This window comes from Gorilla gorilla, chromosome 14 (assembly GCF_029281585.2).
Source record: "Gorilla gorilla gorilla isolate KB3781 chromosome 14, NHGRI_mGorGor1-v2.1_pri, whole genome shotgun sequence".
Classification (NCBI taxonomy): domain Eukaryota; kingdom Metazoa; phylum Chordata; class Mammalia; order Primates; family Hominidae; genus Gorilla; species Gorilla gorilla.
In genome coordinates, this window is record NC_073238.2 from 55,212,563 (window position 1) to 55,231,455 (window position 18,893).

General features: G+C 38.6%; 1 protein-coding gene across 6 annotated transcripts in view; it reads right to left on the bottom strand.

Annotated features, from left to right (window-relative positions):
- Positions 1–18,893, bottom strand: part of ELF1 (E74 like ETS transcription factor 1) — a 126,104-nt gene that overhangs the window by 5,361 nt on the left and 101,850 nt on the right. For all 6 annotated transcript variants that reach the window (XM_055360028.2, XM_055360031.2, XM_055360024.2 and 3 more), the window contains 6 exons: positions 18,325–18,505; positions 13,961–14,068; positions 12,438–12,605; positions 6,457–6,540; positions 5,567–5,759; positions 3,538–3,987 (listed from right to left, as the gene is read on the bottom strand). In XM_055360028.2, coding sequence (XP_055216003.1) covers positions 3,538–3,987; positions 5,567–5,759; positions 6,457–6,540; positions 12,438–12,605; positions 13,961–14,068; positions 18,325–18,505 — 1,184 coding nt within the window. The remainder of the gene's footprint in view (positions 1–3,537; positions 3,988–5,566; positions 5,760–6,456; positions 6,541–12,437; positions 12,606–13,960; positions 14,069–18,324; positions 18,506–18,893) is intronic.

Genomic DNA, 18,893 nt, shown 5'->3' on the forward strand with positions numbered 1-18,893 from the left:
GAAACAGACTCAAAATAATTAACGTGATTCAATTTCACATCTAATAATTAGCAAGGCTGAAGAGCTGTAAAGTTGTTTTTTTTTTTTTTTTTTTTTTTTTTTTTTTGAGACAGAGTCTCACCCTGTCACTTGGGCTGGAGTGCAGTGGCGCCATCTCAGCTCACTGCAACCTCTGCCTCCCAGGTTCAAGCGATTCTTCTGCCTCAGCCTCCCAAGTAGCTGGAATTACAGGCGCCCGCCACTACGCCTAGCTAATTTTTTGTATTTTTAGTAGAGTCAGGTTTTCACCACGTTGGGAAGGCTGGTCTCGAACTCCTGACCTCGTGATTCACCCGCCTCGGCCTCCCACAGTGCTGGGATTACAGGCATGAGCCACCGCGCCCAGCTTCTATATGCTTTTAAGATAACCTACACATTATACATTTTCACAGGTTTATTTATTTATTTATTTATTTATTTACTTGAGATGGGGTCTCACTCTGTAGCCCCGGCTGGAGTGCAGTGATGCAATCTTGGCTCACTGCAACCTCTGCCCCTCCTGGGTTCAAGTTATTCTCCTGCCTCAGCCTCCTGAGTAGCTAGGATTACAGGTGCCTGCCACCATACCCAGCTAATTTTTGTATTTTTAGTAGAGACAGGGTTTTGCCATATTGGCCAGGCTGGTTTCAAACTCCCGACCTCAGGTGATCCACCCGCCTCGGCCTCCCAAAGTGTTAGGATTACAGGTGTGAGGCACTGCACCTGGCCAGGATAATTTATTTAAAAGATCCTAAGAAAAATTATTAATGCTTGGATAAATAAAAGTTATGCTAGGTAAAATGGTCTCCAATGTTTACCAAGGGGCAATTTTCAGAAAATAGTTTACCAGCAGTTTATTTCTGTTGTTGTTTCTTTGACTACCATGAAGCCAGAATCAAACTGGCTTCTTTTTGTAAATTTGTAAAAACTGAGCATATATACTGTACACCAATTAAGAAAAGCTTAACTGAATCAACATAGATACATGCAATCACATGAAATAAAAAGAAATGAGTGAAGGACAAAATTAAGATGTTGCTGTTTTACTGTAAATAACTGACAATTCCTGTGATTTATGTAAATCGGTAGGCAGTGTAGCAAGTCATTAACTTCAATGCTTGCAGCTAAACAGCTAGCATTAAAATACTATCTCCACCATCTGCTACATGTGACCAAGTTCCCTGGTCTCTCCTTGCTTCAGTTTCCACATCTATAAAACGGGGATATTATCTATTCTTCATTGAGCTATGAGGATTCTATGCCTCACTATATGTAAAGTGTATGAAATACAAAGAGTGCTCTGTGTCAGCTCTTGTTGTTATATTAATAATTTATCTAATTATATATATAATCATATACATTCCATCTTCTCTCAACCACAGGGAAAAAAGTTAAAAGCCTCTGATTTTATTAATAAGTCATCAAAAATCAAGAAAGATATAGTCAAAGAGAAAAAAGGGTATAAATAAATAGAGAAAACAAATAATGCAAAATGCTATCAATTTGTGAATTTAGGTGGATAGTAAATAAGTGTTCATAGTACTAGCTGAATTTTTCCATACTTTGAAATTTTTCATAGTAAAAGGTTGGATAATTACAGAAATGCAAACAAAAAATATAAGAAATAACAAAACCAGAACTTGTCCTAATAAAAAACCATTCTAGGCCAGATGCAGTGGCTCACACTTATAATCCCAGCACTTCAGGAGGCCAAGGTGGTAGGATCGCTTGGTTGGTCTTGGTTCAAGACCAACAAAGTAAAACCCCATTTCTACAAAAAATTTAAAAAATTAGCTGGACATGCCTGTAGTCCCAGCTATGAGGAAGGCTGAGGTGAGAGGACTGCTCGAGTCCTGGAAGTAGGATGCAGTGAGCTATGACGGTGTCATTACACTCCAGCCTAGGCAACAAAGCTAGCTAGACTTTGTCTCAAAAAAACAAAACAAAACAAAAACCTACTCTATAATATCTACAATTTAGTATCTTTCAAAGCTAGAGTTTTTTGTTTTGGTTTTATTCTCACAGTCTAAAAAGAATATTTTGAATACAGATGCTAAAAAAATTCCATGGAATCAGCTGTGGCCACTGTAGGTCTCCTATCAACACAAATACAAACAACAAACAGCCTAGAAACCAATGGGAGGAACCACACACTCCCAACCAGACACCCAGTCATCACCTGTAACCCACAGGGCCTAGGGAAATATAAAACATTAAGGGGAGAATACAGACAGTAAGAGTTAAATAAGCACCCACTGAGCATCCCAAATCCGAAAATCTGAAATCTAAAATATGAAACTTTTTGAGCACCAATAAGATGCTCAAAGGAAATGCTCACGGGAGCATTTTGGATCTCAGATTTTTGGATTTGGGATGCTGTGCCGGGTAAGTATAATGCAACGATTCAAAATCTGAAACAATTCTAAATCCAAAATATTTCTGGTCCCAGGCATTTTGGATAAGGGCTACTCAAGATATACTCCTTTAATAACAGTTAAAGATGTAGCATCCAATTAAAAATGTAAAGGTCATCTTTGTACTCCTTGCAAATCAAGTGAAGATTTAAGAGAATATTTTCACAAGGTCAAACATTTTAAATTGTCTATACAAAGAAGACTGAATCATCTAAGTCTGCCTTGATTCTAGGTAATGTTACCTTACTCCAAGATCAACTGAGCAAAACCTCCACATTTATGTTCTGGAATATAAAAATGTAAGACTGAAGTTTGCTAATAAAAGTAATCAAATAATAATTTTTATTGGCTTTGAAAGGGCTGCTAGATTTTATTATAGTTCATGTTCTAGAAATTCATGACAGTATAAACAGAAAAATGCTACAAATATCCATATAATTTTCTGCCTTCCTCCCATAATCCCATTCTAAATCAGCTGAGACTAGTCCCAAATTTCTGCAGAAGATCAGTCTAAGGCAGACAGATTCTCTCAGTCAATTTGTTGTTTAGCATCTTATCCTGGGGCTCTGAGGCAAATCTGATTTAACTGGAAAAAACAAACAAACAAAAACCTACTTTTTCAACTTCTGCCACTCTAAAAGAGGACCTTAGATTCTTGGCCTCCCTTCCTATTTGAACTTCAGAATTGTTCGAAGATAGGATCTTCCAAGGAATAACATTTATTGCTTGGAACTCTATGCACTCTCAATGTCCTAATATGTCAATTTATGTTGAATTTTTGAAGCTTCTGACTTGGCCTGAATAAAGATTTGAAACCCTGGATTTTCTCACATCTAGATAATTTCTTATATGGATCAATCCAGTTATACAAAGGTATAGTATTTGACAGAATGCCAGTAATGTCAAAATGTAAATAAAGGGACCAGTGGCATAATCAGAGGACTGACATAATATTAACTGCTCCTGAAAAATCTGGTAACCAAGAATTCTAGCTTGAAACCTTTATACTTTTATTTTCATTTCTGAATCTTGACCCACTTAACAAATAATGTCTCTGGTCAGAAACATATTGAAGTGATAAGCATCAGTAGTTTGGTTTTCTCACCTAATACTCTGAACGGAAGAATTTAATGTTTCATCCTGCATGGTACTGGTTCTAGCTGCTTCTCCCTCTGGGACAGCCTGTACTGGCTGTACTACATGAACAGTCCGGAAGAGCTGGGTAGGATATGGAGACTGCGTGGGCTGCACTGTCCTCAAAACTTCTGATGGTTGTGCAACTTCCACAGGATCTTTGGGTTTTGCAGCTTTAGAATTCCCTGGTTTTAGAACTGTAGTGACTCCTCCTTTTACCCCTGGACTTGAAGATACTCTCGACCGGCTGGTTTGATTCCTATTTGAAGTGGCTGATGAAGATAGCGATGGATCTGAAGACTCTATGCTGGAACTTGGATCCTCATCATTTATATATATAAGATCTTTTGGCATTTCTTTAAACTGATACACCAAGCGCTGACCTTCCACTTTTGCCAGAATACCCCTTTGGTAATAGTACCTATTCAAAGCAGACAATTTCATCAATCAATCAAACATCAATTAAAATATTCAACAAAATCAAATTTCCCTAATCATAAACAAAACTTTAAAGTTGGAATCAAACTAATGAGAAAAGAATTTCTAAATAAAGGGCTGTTATTTTATATAAGATAAACATACATTTATGCACAGATAGAGATAAGTTCTTATTACCAACTAAATCTAAAACTAATGCTGATTGGGGGACTGTTGATAAACTATGTGGAATCTTCTAGTCTTTCACTTTTCTTCCTCTTTCTGCTAACTTATTTACTTATTTATTTGGAGACAGAGTCTTGCTCTGTTGCCCAGGCTGGAGTGCGGTAGCATGATCACAGCTCACTGCAGCCTTGAACTCCTGGCCTTAAGCAATCTTTCCACGTCAGCCTCCTAAGTAGCTGGGACCACAGGCGCATGCTACCACACGTGGCTAATTTTTGCATTTTTTGGCAGAGACTGGGTTTTGCCATGTTGCCCAGGCTGATCTGGAACTCCCAGGCTGAAACGATCCTTCCTTCTCAGGCTCCCAAAATGCTGGGATTATAGAAGCGAGCCACCACACTCAGCCCCCCTCTGCCAACTTGCCAGGATAATCAAAACTACCAAAAGCCTCAAGAAATTGTTTCTCCTCCACAGCTTTCTAGAAATGTTCCTACTAGGCAAATTTTATCAGTTTAAATTTGATTCAATAAATTTAAATTGGCAAATGTATCAGTTTAAATTTGATTCAGTAAATTTGATTGACTTTTGTGTATAAAATTTAACCATATGCAATAGAAGTGATCCAACTTTTGTCATCTATTTTAACAAAAGCAAGAACTTAAAAAGTGTATGTTAAAAAAACCCAAAAACTGTAATTAAAGAGTTTTAGTTTAAGACTGCTAAATTTTATATCTATATCTGTCTATCCCCTAAAAGTCATTCAGATCATTCTTATTTCCAATACATCTTTCTCAAATACATGCGTATCTTGAAGAATAAATGCCAGAATCACTGAAAAATGAACTAAAAGTGAGCTTAAGAATGTTACTCTTGTTCAAAATTCTCATGATGTCTAGTAGTCCTGAAGCACTGATTTATTCTACTATAATAACTAACATATCATACTTGCAATTCATGTTTGAGAATGTACCCTCTTTTTTTTTTGAGACAGGGTCTCACTCCAGTTGCCCAAGCTGGAGTTCAGTAGTACAATCTGGATCACTGCAGCCTCAACCTCCCGGGCTCAGGTGATTCTCCCACCTCAGCCTGCCGAGTAGCTGGGACCACAGGTGCACGCCACCACGCCTGGCTAATTTTTTGTATTTTTAGTAGAGACAGGGTTTTGCCATGTTGCCCAGGCTGGTCTTAAACTCCTGGACTCAAGCAATCCACCGGCCTCAGCCTCCCAAAGTGTTGGGATTACAGGCATGAGCCACCGCACCTGACTGAAAATGTACCCTCTTATTATGTATTTGCATTACCACTATTGGTGCTTTGCTGAACTTAAGCTTAACATTTTTTTTTACGATTTAGAAAATGATATTCTTAACACAATAAAATACCAAAACTTCGCATACCTGAGTGCTCTTCCCATGGTCTCATAATTCATATCAGGTTTGTTTTTGTGCTTCCCCCACAACCTAGACACTGCTTTAGAATCCACCAATTTAAAAATGCCTTTCTCTCGCTGGGTCCACTTGATGTATTTAGGACAAGTAGCCTTGTCCTGGAGCAGTGCCAGTAAAAACTCCCAAAGATAAATTGTGTTTCCTGAAACAAAAACAATTTCTTTCTAAATGACCAAAATTTCATTTAAAAGAACCTCAAAAAAGACAACTAAAAGTCTTAGAAGTGCCACTTATATTTATACAAAAATATTACATAATTCAGTTAGTATTGGTGACATAATTTAGTTAGTATGGGTGATATAATGGTTATAATTTTTAGCATCTAATAAGGATCTTTTTATTAGTCCCATATAAAATATGTGAACAAAGCAATCTTGTCATAAGATTTGTGATGATTTAGGAGAAAGTACTTTGAGATAATTTTTTTCTGTCTCTTTGTGAACTCTCTCAACAGTAGTTCTCTTTAGATTAGAGCCAGCAGGTCAGCCATAACAGTTTTCTTCAAATTTGGGCAACAGTTATACAAATGCTTGAATTTCAAGACAACTTATTAAAGGGTCTATGAACTGAAAATCTAACCTGGTTAAATTCTTCCAAGAGTCTCTTTATTAAATGAAAAGAATAGATTATTTTGACAGGTAAGTGAAAATCATTCAAACGAGTTTCTTGGTCTACTTTACTATCAGTTTTAAGAATTTGGCAAATGTATCTAACAAGCATGTGGCAGCAATAAGATCCACTGCAGTATATCAAGAAAGCTGGTGGTTTCTAGTTATAGTAGGTAGGCACTATAAAGCAATCTGAGTGTTATTTGACCTATAAGTATTACACAGTAGTACCCTTTCCATCTTTGTTTTTCTTCTTCACAGATATATTTGGCGTAGTGGCTGGGGAATCTGGTCGTGGTGGTTTAGTTTTTCTTCCTGAAATAAAAACAGCTCTGCATAAATATTTGCCTTCAAAAGTGAGAGAAAATGGACAATTCAGCTATTTTGTCATTTACCCTAAATTTCAAGTGCCAAATGTTTTTATACATGGGTCACATGTACAGATCTCTTAAAATGCTGTTTACTAAAAGGAAAACAACTTTAATAAAACTTGGACATTAATGCAGGTTAAACCATAAACACACTTATGTAAGAAATGATACCTTTGACACCTCAGTTTATATCTGTAAAAACGAAGTTAATTTAAATTACTATAGCTTGCCTTTGAAGTACCCATACTGGTAGTGCTTTCTTAAACTTTTGGAGATGCTCTTGACATTGGTAGAACGTGGGCTCCAAAAATAAGCCATACAGTTTTGTCTGCCTATTGATTATACAAGCTTTTTAAGGTAGGAGAAGTGGATTTTTAGCTTTTTTCTCTATTAAATAATTTCTGTATACAGTTAGTTCTCAAGTATAAGAAACTTCCCAAACTCTAAAAATACAGAAAATATGTGAGGCAAAATTTTGGTGAACCACATAGTTAAATGCTATCCTCCTGTGTATTTCTAAAAACATCTCGTTTTTCTGTACCTTTCAATTCACAACAAACTTCATAGTTACCTTACCCACCATCAATGTCTAAATAAGTCCATCCCAATAGCCTCAGAGTGGGGTCGATAAACTATTCTAAAGCCGTATTTGTGATCTTCTTTTGCCAAGTATCTAGAACCATGGCCTAGTAGCACCACTGCCTTGTATTTAGGTTGAGATCACGATCATGCTGTCTGAACATACTACCATTCTATATGTGAGAAACAATGAAGAGTTACTACCTCCTACCCAAACATCCTTGAGGCTGCCGCTCTGGTTTAGATTACTGTGGTGAATTACAAGTAAATATAACGTAGGGCAGGGCAATAACTTAGAAAAGCAGAATTTTACAGCTAAAAAAAAAAATCACAAGGTCAGTGACAATTTATCCCCAGAAATGGAATAGGAAAACATTTCTGAAGTCATTTGGGTGAATGAAAGGAAGGGAGAAAAATGTCAAAAAGCCCGCTCTTCAGTCTCTAAGACTGCCAAATGTATGCCAGTCAGCCAAGTATCTCGACTTTCATCACTGGAGACATCTGCAGAGAACCCTTCATAAGACAGATTCTTCTGGCTGTGTTCATGACAACCAGTATTAGAAGCCAAGACTTCAGTAACCTCCACCTTATTTTATGCTACTAATATATACCAGCTTAAAAAAATAGATATCGTCTTTATTTCCACTACTTTCCTCCACTAGCTTTAGTCACAACAGACGCTGCCAGTAAAAACTCCCAACCCAGTATCCATCTTCTCCAACATCTTCCTAATCATTCAAGGTGGCAATGTACAAAGCTTCAGGTGAATTACAGCTTGGTTAGATATAGAATTTTTGTTTGGCAGTGGTTTCTTCTCAGCCCTTTGAAAATGTCTAATTCTTCCAGCCTTTCCTGAGAGCTTCTAAACTGCCAATCTAAAAAAAAAATCAATCCTCTTGAAGTAATGTAGTTTCTCCCCGGTTGGCTGCTTTTTTTTTTTTTTTTTTTTTTTTTTGAGTGGGGAGAACTTGAAGAGAGGTCTTTGGTGTTCTGCATTTTTACCAGCAATGCATTTAGGCCTAGATTTATTGTAGCTGAACTACTCAGGATTCACAATGCTGAGGATTAATGTGATTCTGGAAAGTTCTTAGTCACTATCTCTTGAATATTGTCTCTTCCTCACTTTTTATATTCTCTGTTTCTGGAACTTTGATTAAACATGTAGACCTTTTCATTTAATTCTCCATGTCTGTAACTCTTTCATATTTTTTAATCCACACTAAATTTACTGGAGTTTACTAATTCTTTCTTAAGCAGTGACTAGTCTATGTTTTAATCCACACATGATGTTTTCAATTTCATTTCATTTTTTTGTTTTTGAGACACAGCCTCACTCTGTCGCTCAGGCTGGAATGCAGTGGTGCGATCTTGGCTCACTGCAACCTCCGCCTCCTGGGTTCAAGTGATTCTCGTGCCTCAGCCTCCCAAGTAGCTGGGATTACAGGCACGTACCACCATGCCTGGCTAATTTTTTTCCATATTTTTAGCAGAGATTGGGTTTCACCATGTTGCTCTCGAATTTCCGACCTCAGGATGTCTGCCCACCTCAGACTCCCAAAGTGCTGGGATTAAAAGCATGAGCCACTGAGCATGGCCCAATTTCATTTCTTATTTCTATAAATTCCATTTGGTTCTTTATCATACCAATAGTTTTTCAACATTAAGTAGGATATTAGCCTTTTATTTTTTAAGCAGCTTTAATGAGGTATAACTGACATATAATAAACTACGTATGTTTGATGTTTACAATTTGACAAGTTTTGACTATGTATACTAACACCACCACTACATTCAAAACAATGAATATATTCATCACCCCAAAAGTACTTTGTGCCCCTTTGTAATCCTTACATCTCGCCCTTCCTCACCCTGCCCAATCCACAGGCAACCACTCATCTGTTTCCTGTCATTATAGATTAGTTGGTAGTTTCTAGAGCTTTATATAAAAATAAAACTGACCCTCAAACAAAACACAGCTTTGAACTGCACAGTCCCACTTATATAGGGATCTTTTTTCAATAAAGTTACATCAAGTGTGCCTGTGTCTCCTGCCTCCCCTTCCATTTCCTCCATCTCTTCCACCTCTGCTACTCCTGAGACAGCAAGACCAAACCCTTTTCTTCCTCCTCCCTCCTCAGCCTAGCCAACATAAACACAACAAGCATGAAGACCTTTGGCCAGGCATGGTGGCTCACACCTGTAATCCCAGCATTTGGGAAGGCCAAACCAGGAGGAATGCTTGAGCCTAGAAGTTTAAGACCAAACTAGGCAACATAGTGAGACCCACCTCTACAAAAATAAAAATTAAAAATTAGCTGGGTATGGTGGGGCTTGCCTGTAGTTTTACATGGATTTTTGGCTGCAGAGGCTGACGGCCCTAACCCCCACATTGTTTGGGGGTAAACTGTAGAAACATATTTTTTCTTCTGGCTTCCCTCTTTTAGCACAATTATTTTGAGAGATTCATCCATTTTTGTTGAATGTACCAATCGTATATTGTTTTATTGTTGAGTGGTATTTTTACTGTGTTGATAAAAGTGCCAATGCACTCCAGCCTGGGTGAGAGAACAAGACTCCATCTCAAAAAAAAAAAAAAAAAGATACACAAATGTTCTTAGCAGCATTATTTGCAGTTGCCCCAAACTAGAAACAACCCAAATCCCATTAACTGCTGACTGGGTAAACAAATACTACATATTTAAGAAAAATTTGTACATAAATGGCCAGGTGGGGTGGCTCATCCATGTAATCCCAGCACTTGGGAGGTCGAGGCGGTGGACCACTTGAGGTCAGGAGTTCAAGACCAGCCTGGCCAACATGGTGAAACCTCATCTCTACTAAAAATACAAAAATCAGCCAGGTGTGGTGGCACATGCCTTTAATCCCAGCTACCTGGGAGGCAGAGGCAGGAGAATCACCTGAACCCAAGAGGTGGAGGATGCAGTGAGTTGAGATCAGCCATTTATGTACAAATTTTTCTATAAACCTAGTTAATCCTGGGCCTGTCTTAACCTGGGTTTACAACTAGATTTTAAACTACCACTAACATTAGGAATTGCCAGCCAAGTAATTAACACAGACGTAGCCCCAGGACTGTAATAACTATGGGGCACCAGGCAGAAGCTCTTATAGAATTGCTCAGGTGGGTTACACATTCAACCTAGGCCATACAAGATTTCCTCAGATAAAGCCCCGTTGAAGGTGAACTCACATTTTGGTATCACAGAATACATGAGGAAGACACTTTCTGAGTGAGAAGCAGTAGACTAGGAAACCCTAGGATTAGTTCTCTAAGAATCACACATAACAGAATTATTAAATAGAAACTTTACATAGTATGATTAGAGTTTTTAAAGCAAAAGAACAAAAAACATGGTCAAAGAATAAGGCTATTAAAAAAGACTAGGTGGGAACTTCCTCTTCTAGTCAAGATGGAATAACAGAACATGGATTTATCTTCCCACCTGAAACAATTAAAAACACAGAAAAAAAGGTATGAAACAATGGTACTGAAGAAATTGGACATCGGTCAACAAAAGCCAGTGATCCCTGAGAGACAGGAAATAAATGAGGCAAGTCCTATGACTGCCCCACCTTAATACATGGAGAAAAAATTTTTTGGAAAGCAGTTTGTGTTTCTGAAAAATATTTAATGTACACTTAACATGTGATCCAGCCATTCCACTACTAAGTATTTACCCAAAAGAAATTAAACCAGAATTTCTCCACTCAGAGGCCTGGCTGAATGGGACCCAAGCTTCCTTGACATCTGTCTGTGCCAATGGGTGGATTTCTTTCCGCCAAGAGGGTATATCCCTTCAAGGGTCCCAGTTACATGCTGAGGTCTCTGTCCGATACCCCATCTTGCGTAGCCCAAGACCTAAGCTTCTGCCTCAACACGGACAATAAAACCAGAGCCCCTTGGCATATCCTTCTCAGTCCTTCTGAGCTGCTGCAGTGTCGACTCATGTTTACTATTTTTATTTTCCTCTTCATTTTCAGCTCTTGGAATTTCCCTGACTTTCACATGAACTTAGGTTACTGGGTGGGTGGTGATGCTATTAATCAAGACATTATACTCAAAATACTAAGCAAGCTTGAGTAGAATCAGAAGGCAATAAAATGGAAAAGGTGTCAGACTTTAGAATGCAAGTGTGGTCCTAATTGGCAAAAAGTTAAAAATTCCCACTCAACACATCCTAAAATACTCCTCTTCAGTTACTTACCTGCTGATTTCCAACCCATTGTATTTTTCCAACTGGAGTCTCATACTGGAATCACCGGTACAGACTGCAGGCTTTCAAACAATAACCCCCCGGGAAGGAAGCTGACTAGACCTTACCCAAGGATAAAAGGGTTTAGATAAAAATTTGAGGCTTTAAAAAGTTGGAAAATCCCTTTTCTGTAAGATAGACCAAACATTTTAAAAGTATAAAATAATTTAATTATTATCATTATTTTTTTGAGATGGAGTTTCGCTCTTGTTGCTCAGGCTAGAGTTCAATGTTGTGGTCTCACCTCACTGTAACCTCCACTTCCTGGGTTCAAGTGATTCTCCTGCCTCAGCTTCCCAAGTAGCTGGGATTACAGGCACCTGTCAACATGCCTGGCTAATTTTCATATTTTTAGTAGAGACGGGGTTTCACCTTATTGGCCAGGCTGGTCTCAAACTCCTGACCTCAGGTTATCCACCCACCCCCACCTCCCAAAGTGCTGGGATTAAAGGCATGAGCCACCGCACCTGGCCCAATACTTTAATTTTTTAAAAGAAATGATTCTATTATGAAGAAATACCTCTTTTTCTTATTTATTTATTTTTATTTTATTTCTTAGAGATAGGGTCTCACTCTGTTGCCCAGGCTGGAGTGCAGTGGCATGATCATAGCTCGCTGAAACCTGTAACTCCTGAGCTCAAGGGATGCTCCACCTTGGCCTCCCAAGTATCTAGGACTACAGGTGCCTACCGTGCCCAGCTAATTCTTAAAATTTTTTGTAGAGATGAGGTCTTGCTTTGTTGCCCAGGCTGGTCTCAAACTCCTGGCCTCAAGCAATCTTCCTGCCTCGGCCTCCTAAAGTGCTGGGATTACAGGCATGAATCTCCGTGCCTGGCCAAGAAATAACTCGTAATTTCCATTTTGTGCCTTCAATGTTTCTCTTACATAAGTTTTAACTGCAGTAGGAAAGAACTATGTAGAATAAAAATGATATCTAGATTTCACACCAAGACTTGACTATGCGCCCTAAACAAAGTAACCCACCTACCTTTTTTCCTCTTAGGCTGTTCTGGTGATGAGGCTCCCGGTGAGTCTGCATATTTTTCTTGCACCTGCTGTGTTTCCATCACTTCAGGAATCCCATCTAATGTGACGGACACATGGGTGACTGGGGCAACAACCATGTCATCTTCAGGTGAACTAAATATATTATTATCTAATGAAAATAAAATCAACTAATTATAGTACACTGTGTATTATAAGTTAAAAAACGATTGAGGAAATTTCTTGTTTCTATTATGACTAGAAGATTAAAGTAGAAATAAAATCTTGAAATCTATTCCTGCTTTTAAGTTCCCCTTCCCAAAATCAAATACCCTAAACCAGTCCAGGCACGGCGAGCTATTTCAATGTCTTTCTTACTTGACTTCCTATCACCAGTCTGTCTCATCTCTCCTCTTGATTATTCACATTGCTGTGAGAGTTATTTTCTGAAACCTAAGTCTGACCTGACCATAAAATTAGGGGAATAAAAAACAAAACTGACATATCTTTCCATAGTTCATAGGAAAAACAAAAAACAAACAAAAAAATAATCACAACCCATCTCTATAGCATGCCTTACAAAGCTTCTGTAATCTAGTTCCAAACCTACCTTTCCAATCTCATTTCCCACCCACCATGAAGCTTACACTTCAACCACACCAAAACATCTTGATCTCAAAGATTTCATTCATTTTTTTTTAACAGATCTGTGTCTCGTATCTTTAACTCCATTCCCTCCAGCTTGAATGACCTTTCATGTCTCTTCTACCTATTAAAAGCTTGTCATTTACAGCCCAGGTCAGAATACTCCTTCAATGAAGCCAGTCTCTGATATTCTCAGCTAGAATACCCACTGCTACTAGAGCAATTCGCTATCACTCTTGTGGCCTTTATTCTTGGCTTTGTAGTTATTTACATAAGTAACTGTCTTCAAAATTAAACTGTAAGCTTGAGGAAAGGAACAGTATCTGCTCATTTGCATCTCATGTTATTGCCTAATTATTGCTGCTGTGAATATAGCAAATATTGAATAAACATTTTAGACTGATTTAGCAATAATTTACTTTATGAATTTGATTGCTTGTCAGAAAAGCCCAAAGGAGAACAGGAATTTTAAAGCAGATCAACAATGTGGCAGTGAATTTTATGCCATGATGTGTCAGTAAAATTTTCAATAGATTGTTGCCTATTTGCTGATAACTACAGAGATGACTAAATTATAATCATTTGGGCCCTTGATACCCTAATACTCTCATCAATATGTTAAGAGAAGAAATTCTGCATGATCTTCTATTTGGTAAGTAATAAATTACATTTTTTTTGTTCCCAAAGGCTTCATTCTCAAATTAAAATGTCACCTTTAACTCTACATTTTTGCAAAGGCACCTCAATTCCTACTATACCTTAAAATGTGATTGTAACAAAAAATATATAACATCATTTCTAATCTCTTGATTTTACTAATAAAGAAAGATGGCAAGAGTAACTTAACAAAGTACATAAACATAAACAATCATAACCACTCACTTATTCGTTTTTCATCCAGCATAGGGCCAGGGGAATCCATATTGAGGAGTGCCTCAGCAGCCTCAATAGTTTCAATGGTTTCATCCCCGTCATGACAAGAAGCTTCAACTGCAACACATTTAAAGAGAAAATTAAATTAGCTACGAGACATCTGTTACTCTGAAAGTCATACACCGCTTATCTCTAGAACCAGAATACATCATTTCATATTTTAGTTTATATATATATATATAAACTATAAACACACAAAATCATACCAAACCTGGCTGGCGCAGTGGCTCATTCCTGTAATCCCGCACTTTGGGAGGCCGAGGCAAGCAGATTGCTTGAGGTCAGGAGTCTGAGACTGGCCAACATGGAGAAACCCCGTTTCTACTAAAAATACAAAAAATTACCTGGGCATGGTGGCACGCACCTGTAGTCCCAGCTACTCAGGAGAGTGAGATAGGAGAATCGCTTGAACCCAGAAGGTGGAGGTTTCAGTGAGCTGAGACTAAACCACTGCACTCCAGTCTGGGTGACAGAGTGAGACTCTGTCTTAAAAAAAAAAAAAAAAACAGAAACTATTACATTAAAAAATCAATATTTCCTTAATATTAAATAGCCAACCAGCACTCGAATGTTCAACTGTGTTAAAAAATCATAAATGGTGGCAGTGCAAGGAAAGACGAGACAGTTTTTTGCTTAAATCAAATTAAGTCTGCATATTGCAATTGACTGATACATTTCTTAACTTTCTTTACATTTCTGAGTTGCCATTCATCTGTCTAGCTTTTTTTACTTTGCAATTTATTTGTTGAAGAAATCAGGCCGTTTATTCATGTAGAATTTCCCATAGTTTGGATTTTGCCAACTATATTCCTATTGTGTAGCTTAACATGTTTTTCTACACCCCTCTAACTGAGTAGTCATATCTGGAGGCTTGATGAAATTCAACTTTAATTGTTTTTGGCAAGACTAAAAAAAAATTCATGTATTTTGATGACAGCTCAAAATATAATCTAAGCCTCAAATTTCATAAAATCATTAAATCTTTTTGGTTTTGCTTTTTTTTTTTGAGACAAGGTCTTACCCTGTCTCCCAGGCTAGAGTGCAGTGGCTCAATTATAGCTCACTGCAACCATAAACTCCTAGGCTCATGCAATCCTACCACCTCAGCCTCCCGAGTAGACAGGACTACAGTCTCAGGCCACCATGCCCAGCTAATTTTTAAAATTTTTTTAGAGACAGGATCCCGCTATGTTGCTCACTGGCTTTGAATTCCTGGGCTCAAGTGATCCTCCCTCCTTGGCCTCCCAAAGTTCTGGGATTACAGGTGTGAGCCGCTGCATCTGTTCAAATATTTTTATTATGAAAATTTTAAACAAAATAAAAATTGTGGAGTATAGTATATATAATGAATCCCCATGTGCCCATGCCCAGCTTCAACTATTATCACCAAATGGCCAATCTTCTTTCATCCATACCCCACTCACTGCCCTCAAGTCCTTACACTCTGTACAGGATTATTTTGAAGGAATCTAAGATACCATATTTTATCTCTAAATACTTTAGCATGTGTATCTAAAAGATGTCTAACACAATACTACTATCATATACTATCATATCTTAAATATACTAACAATAATTCTTTTTTTTTTTTTTTTTTTTTTTTGAGACAAAGTTTCAATCTTGTTGCCCAGGCTGGAGTGCAATGGTGTGATCTTGGCTCACCGCAACCTCTGCCTCCCAGATTCAAGCGATTCTCCTGCCTCAGCCTCTCGAGTAGCTGGGAATACAGGCATGTGCCACCATGCCCAGCTAATTCTGTATTTTCAGGAGAGACGGGATTTCTCCATGTTGGTCAGGCTGGTCTTGAACTCCCGACCTCAGGTGATCTGCCCGCCTCGGCCTCCCAAAGTGCTGGGATTACAAGTGTCAGCCACCGTGCCCTGCCCACAGTAATTCTTTAATATCATCTATTATAGGCTGAATGGTATCCCCCAAAATTCTATGTTGACATGCTAACCCCCAGTACCTCAGAATGTCTTTAAAGAGATAACTGAGTTAAAATGAGGTTATTAGTGTAGGCCCTAATCCAATATGGTTAGTGTCCCTCTAAGATGAAATATGAACACTGGCAGGTACAAAACGCAAGACCATGTGAAGACACTGGAAGACAGTCACCTATAAGTCCAGAAAGAAGCCTCAGAAGGAATTAACTCTACCAATACCTTGATATCAGACTTCTAGCTTCCAGAACTGTGAGAAAATAAATTCCTCATCTGAGCCACTCAGTCTGTGGTACTTTCTTATGGCAGTCCAAGCAAACTAAGACATCATCTGAAGCGCCACCTAACACGTGTAAGAACAAAAATGTCCTATCCTTATCTCTTTCTTCCCCTAGAGCTTCTCAAAGGCTCCCCGTCACCCCCACTGTGGAACAAAGAAGATTACAAGGTTCTTCCCTTTTTCATGACATTGCTCAGAAAAGGATGGAAGAGTTAAACAAAGCTTTGGTAAGTTGGGAGGTAAGGGAAAGGGAAGAAAAAACACAGAGAATCTGGTTTCCTCTCTGAGAACTAATGCCTTCCCTGATGACTAGAACTAGGAAGAAACACTCCTTCCGGAAAGACATTGGTCCTCAACTTATAAAAACTGTAGCCTTACCCTAAGGCTTTAAAAGTTATATCAGAATACACTGCTAAACCCCCACTAACTACAAGCCCAGATACGTGCATAGTGGTGTTTATTCTGTTACACAAACAGATCAGACAGCAATGAATAGAAACTTCCAACCTGATTAGTCCAATTCCCTTACTGGTAAGGGAAAAGTAACTCTAGATTCAACAAAAAACTTTTATTGGTTTGTTCTGAACAAAAAATGTGAATACATGCAAAAAATGCTTTGTTAAAAAAAAGGGAGTGATATGGCTTGGATTTGTCCCCGCCTAAATCTCATGTTGAATTGTAAACCCCAGTGTTGGAGGAGGGGCCTGGTGGGAGGTGACTGGATCGTGGAGATGGATTTTCCCCTTACTGTTCTTGTGACAGTGAATGAGTTCTCATGAGATCTGGTGGTTTGAAAGTGTGTAGCACCCCCTACCACCCTGCCTTCTGTTCCTCCTGCTCCAGCCATGTAGGATGTGCCTGCTTCCCCTTCGCCTTCCACCATGATTGTAAGTTTCCTGAGGTCTCCCAAGCCATGCTTCCTATACAGCCTGCAGAACCATGAGCCAATTAAACTTCTTTTAAGTATTACCCAGTCTCAGGTAGTTCTTTATAGCAATGTGAGAAGTGACTAAAACAGAGGACAACACAAAGATGAGGTATTGACAACCAATGTTAACAGTGGGGCCTCTCCCCCACCAGATGGATACAGTCATTCTACCTTTCCCCTGATTTAAAACATTACTGTATCATATGTTAACTTCCTAAATAGATCAGAACCCACCTTTAGACTTACTATTCAGTTCTAAGGCATTGTGCTACATGCTAATGTAAAGCTGAGAACAAGGCAGCCCCAGTACTTGCCACTATGAAATCTACAGATATACCTCATCATTGCCTATTTCTGATAAACTTTCTTTTATGAATAAAGATGCAAATATTTGCTTCCAAACAGTTTTCTCAAATGTCCGCAACATCCCTGGCCAAGATATATAAATGTAAATGAACAAAAAGAGAACGCATGTACCAATTTCTAAGTGATGAAAGTATTATTACTACAATCTCACATTTATGTAGCCTAATCTTCAAGTTTAAAATATCTTACTAGTTCTGACTGAACCAGAAAAGAAATCTATAAATCCCAGGACCTTATCGTACTTTTGGGTCATGGCCCACCATTTTGCTTCCTGTGGCAGTGGTAAGAAAAGAACATTCCTCTCTCTTTCCCTACAAAACAACTCATTTTGTTCACAGGAATATGGAGGAAGGCATATAAGAAAGTACTCAGTGAGCTGGGTGGGGTGGTGCATGACTGTTGTCGCAGTTACTCAGGAGGCTAAGGCAGGAGGATCACTTGAGCCCAGGAGTCCAAGTCTAGGCTGGGCAATACAGTAAGACCCCATCTCTTTAAAAAAAAAAAACTGCTCAGTGAAGACTTGATGAATTGAGTAGGTTTGGTTCCTTTTAAATGCCTCTTATTTTGTCACATTCATCTCAATATATTTAGGAAAGGAGAAATGGGAGATGACAAAACAGTACTAAATCCAGCAGATGAAACAGAAAATGTAATTTTCTTCTCCATGTAGGGCTGCAGTTTCTGAAGGTAATACAGTTTAAAACCAAGTTAGGGGCGTTTTATGCCCCACATCCTCAGGATTAGGACACTGCCTAAAGCTGTGCTGCAGCAAGGTCCTACTGGATGGAGACACACGCACCTGTAAGGGTGATGTCATCATCATCATCGTCTATGATTTCTTCTTCAGCAACATCCAGTGAACTCTCAGTAATCATGTCATTGGGCTCTTCCACACAGGCTAGACCGGCATAACTATTGAGAATATCAGCACCAGGAACATGTTCCACAATTACGGCAGGAAAAATAGCTGGATCACCAAGCTGGGAAGGGTTAGGGAGAGGAAAATGAAAACAAAGGATTAACACAGTTTTGCTTTTGTTAAATACTGCTCAAAACTATTTTATACTAGCCATCAATTTAATTTTTAGATCATCAGGCTGTATCTCTACAATCTTTCTAGGCATTAGGTAATTTGTATCTATTACAACCAAATAATGGCATTAAAATTTAAAAATGAAGGCCGGGCGCGGTGACTCACACCTGTAATCCCAGCACTCTGGGAGGCCAAGGCGGGCAGATCACGAGGGTCAGGAGATCAAGACCATCCTGGCTAACATGGTGAAACCCCATCTCTACTAAAAATACAAAAATTAGCTGGGCACAGTGGCACGCACCTGTAGTCTCAGCTACTAGGGAGGCTGAGGCAGG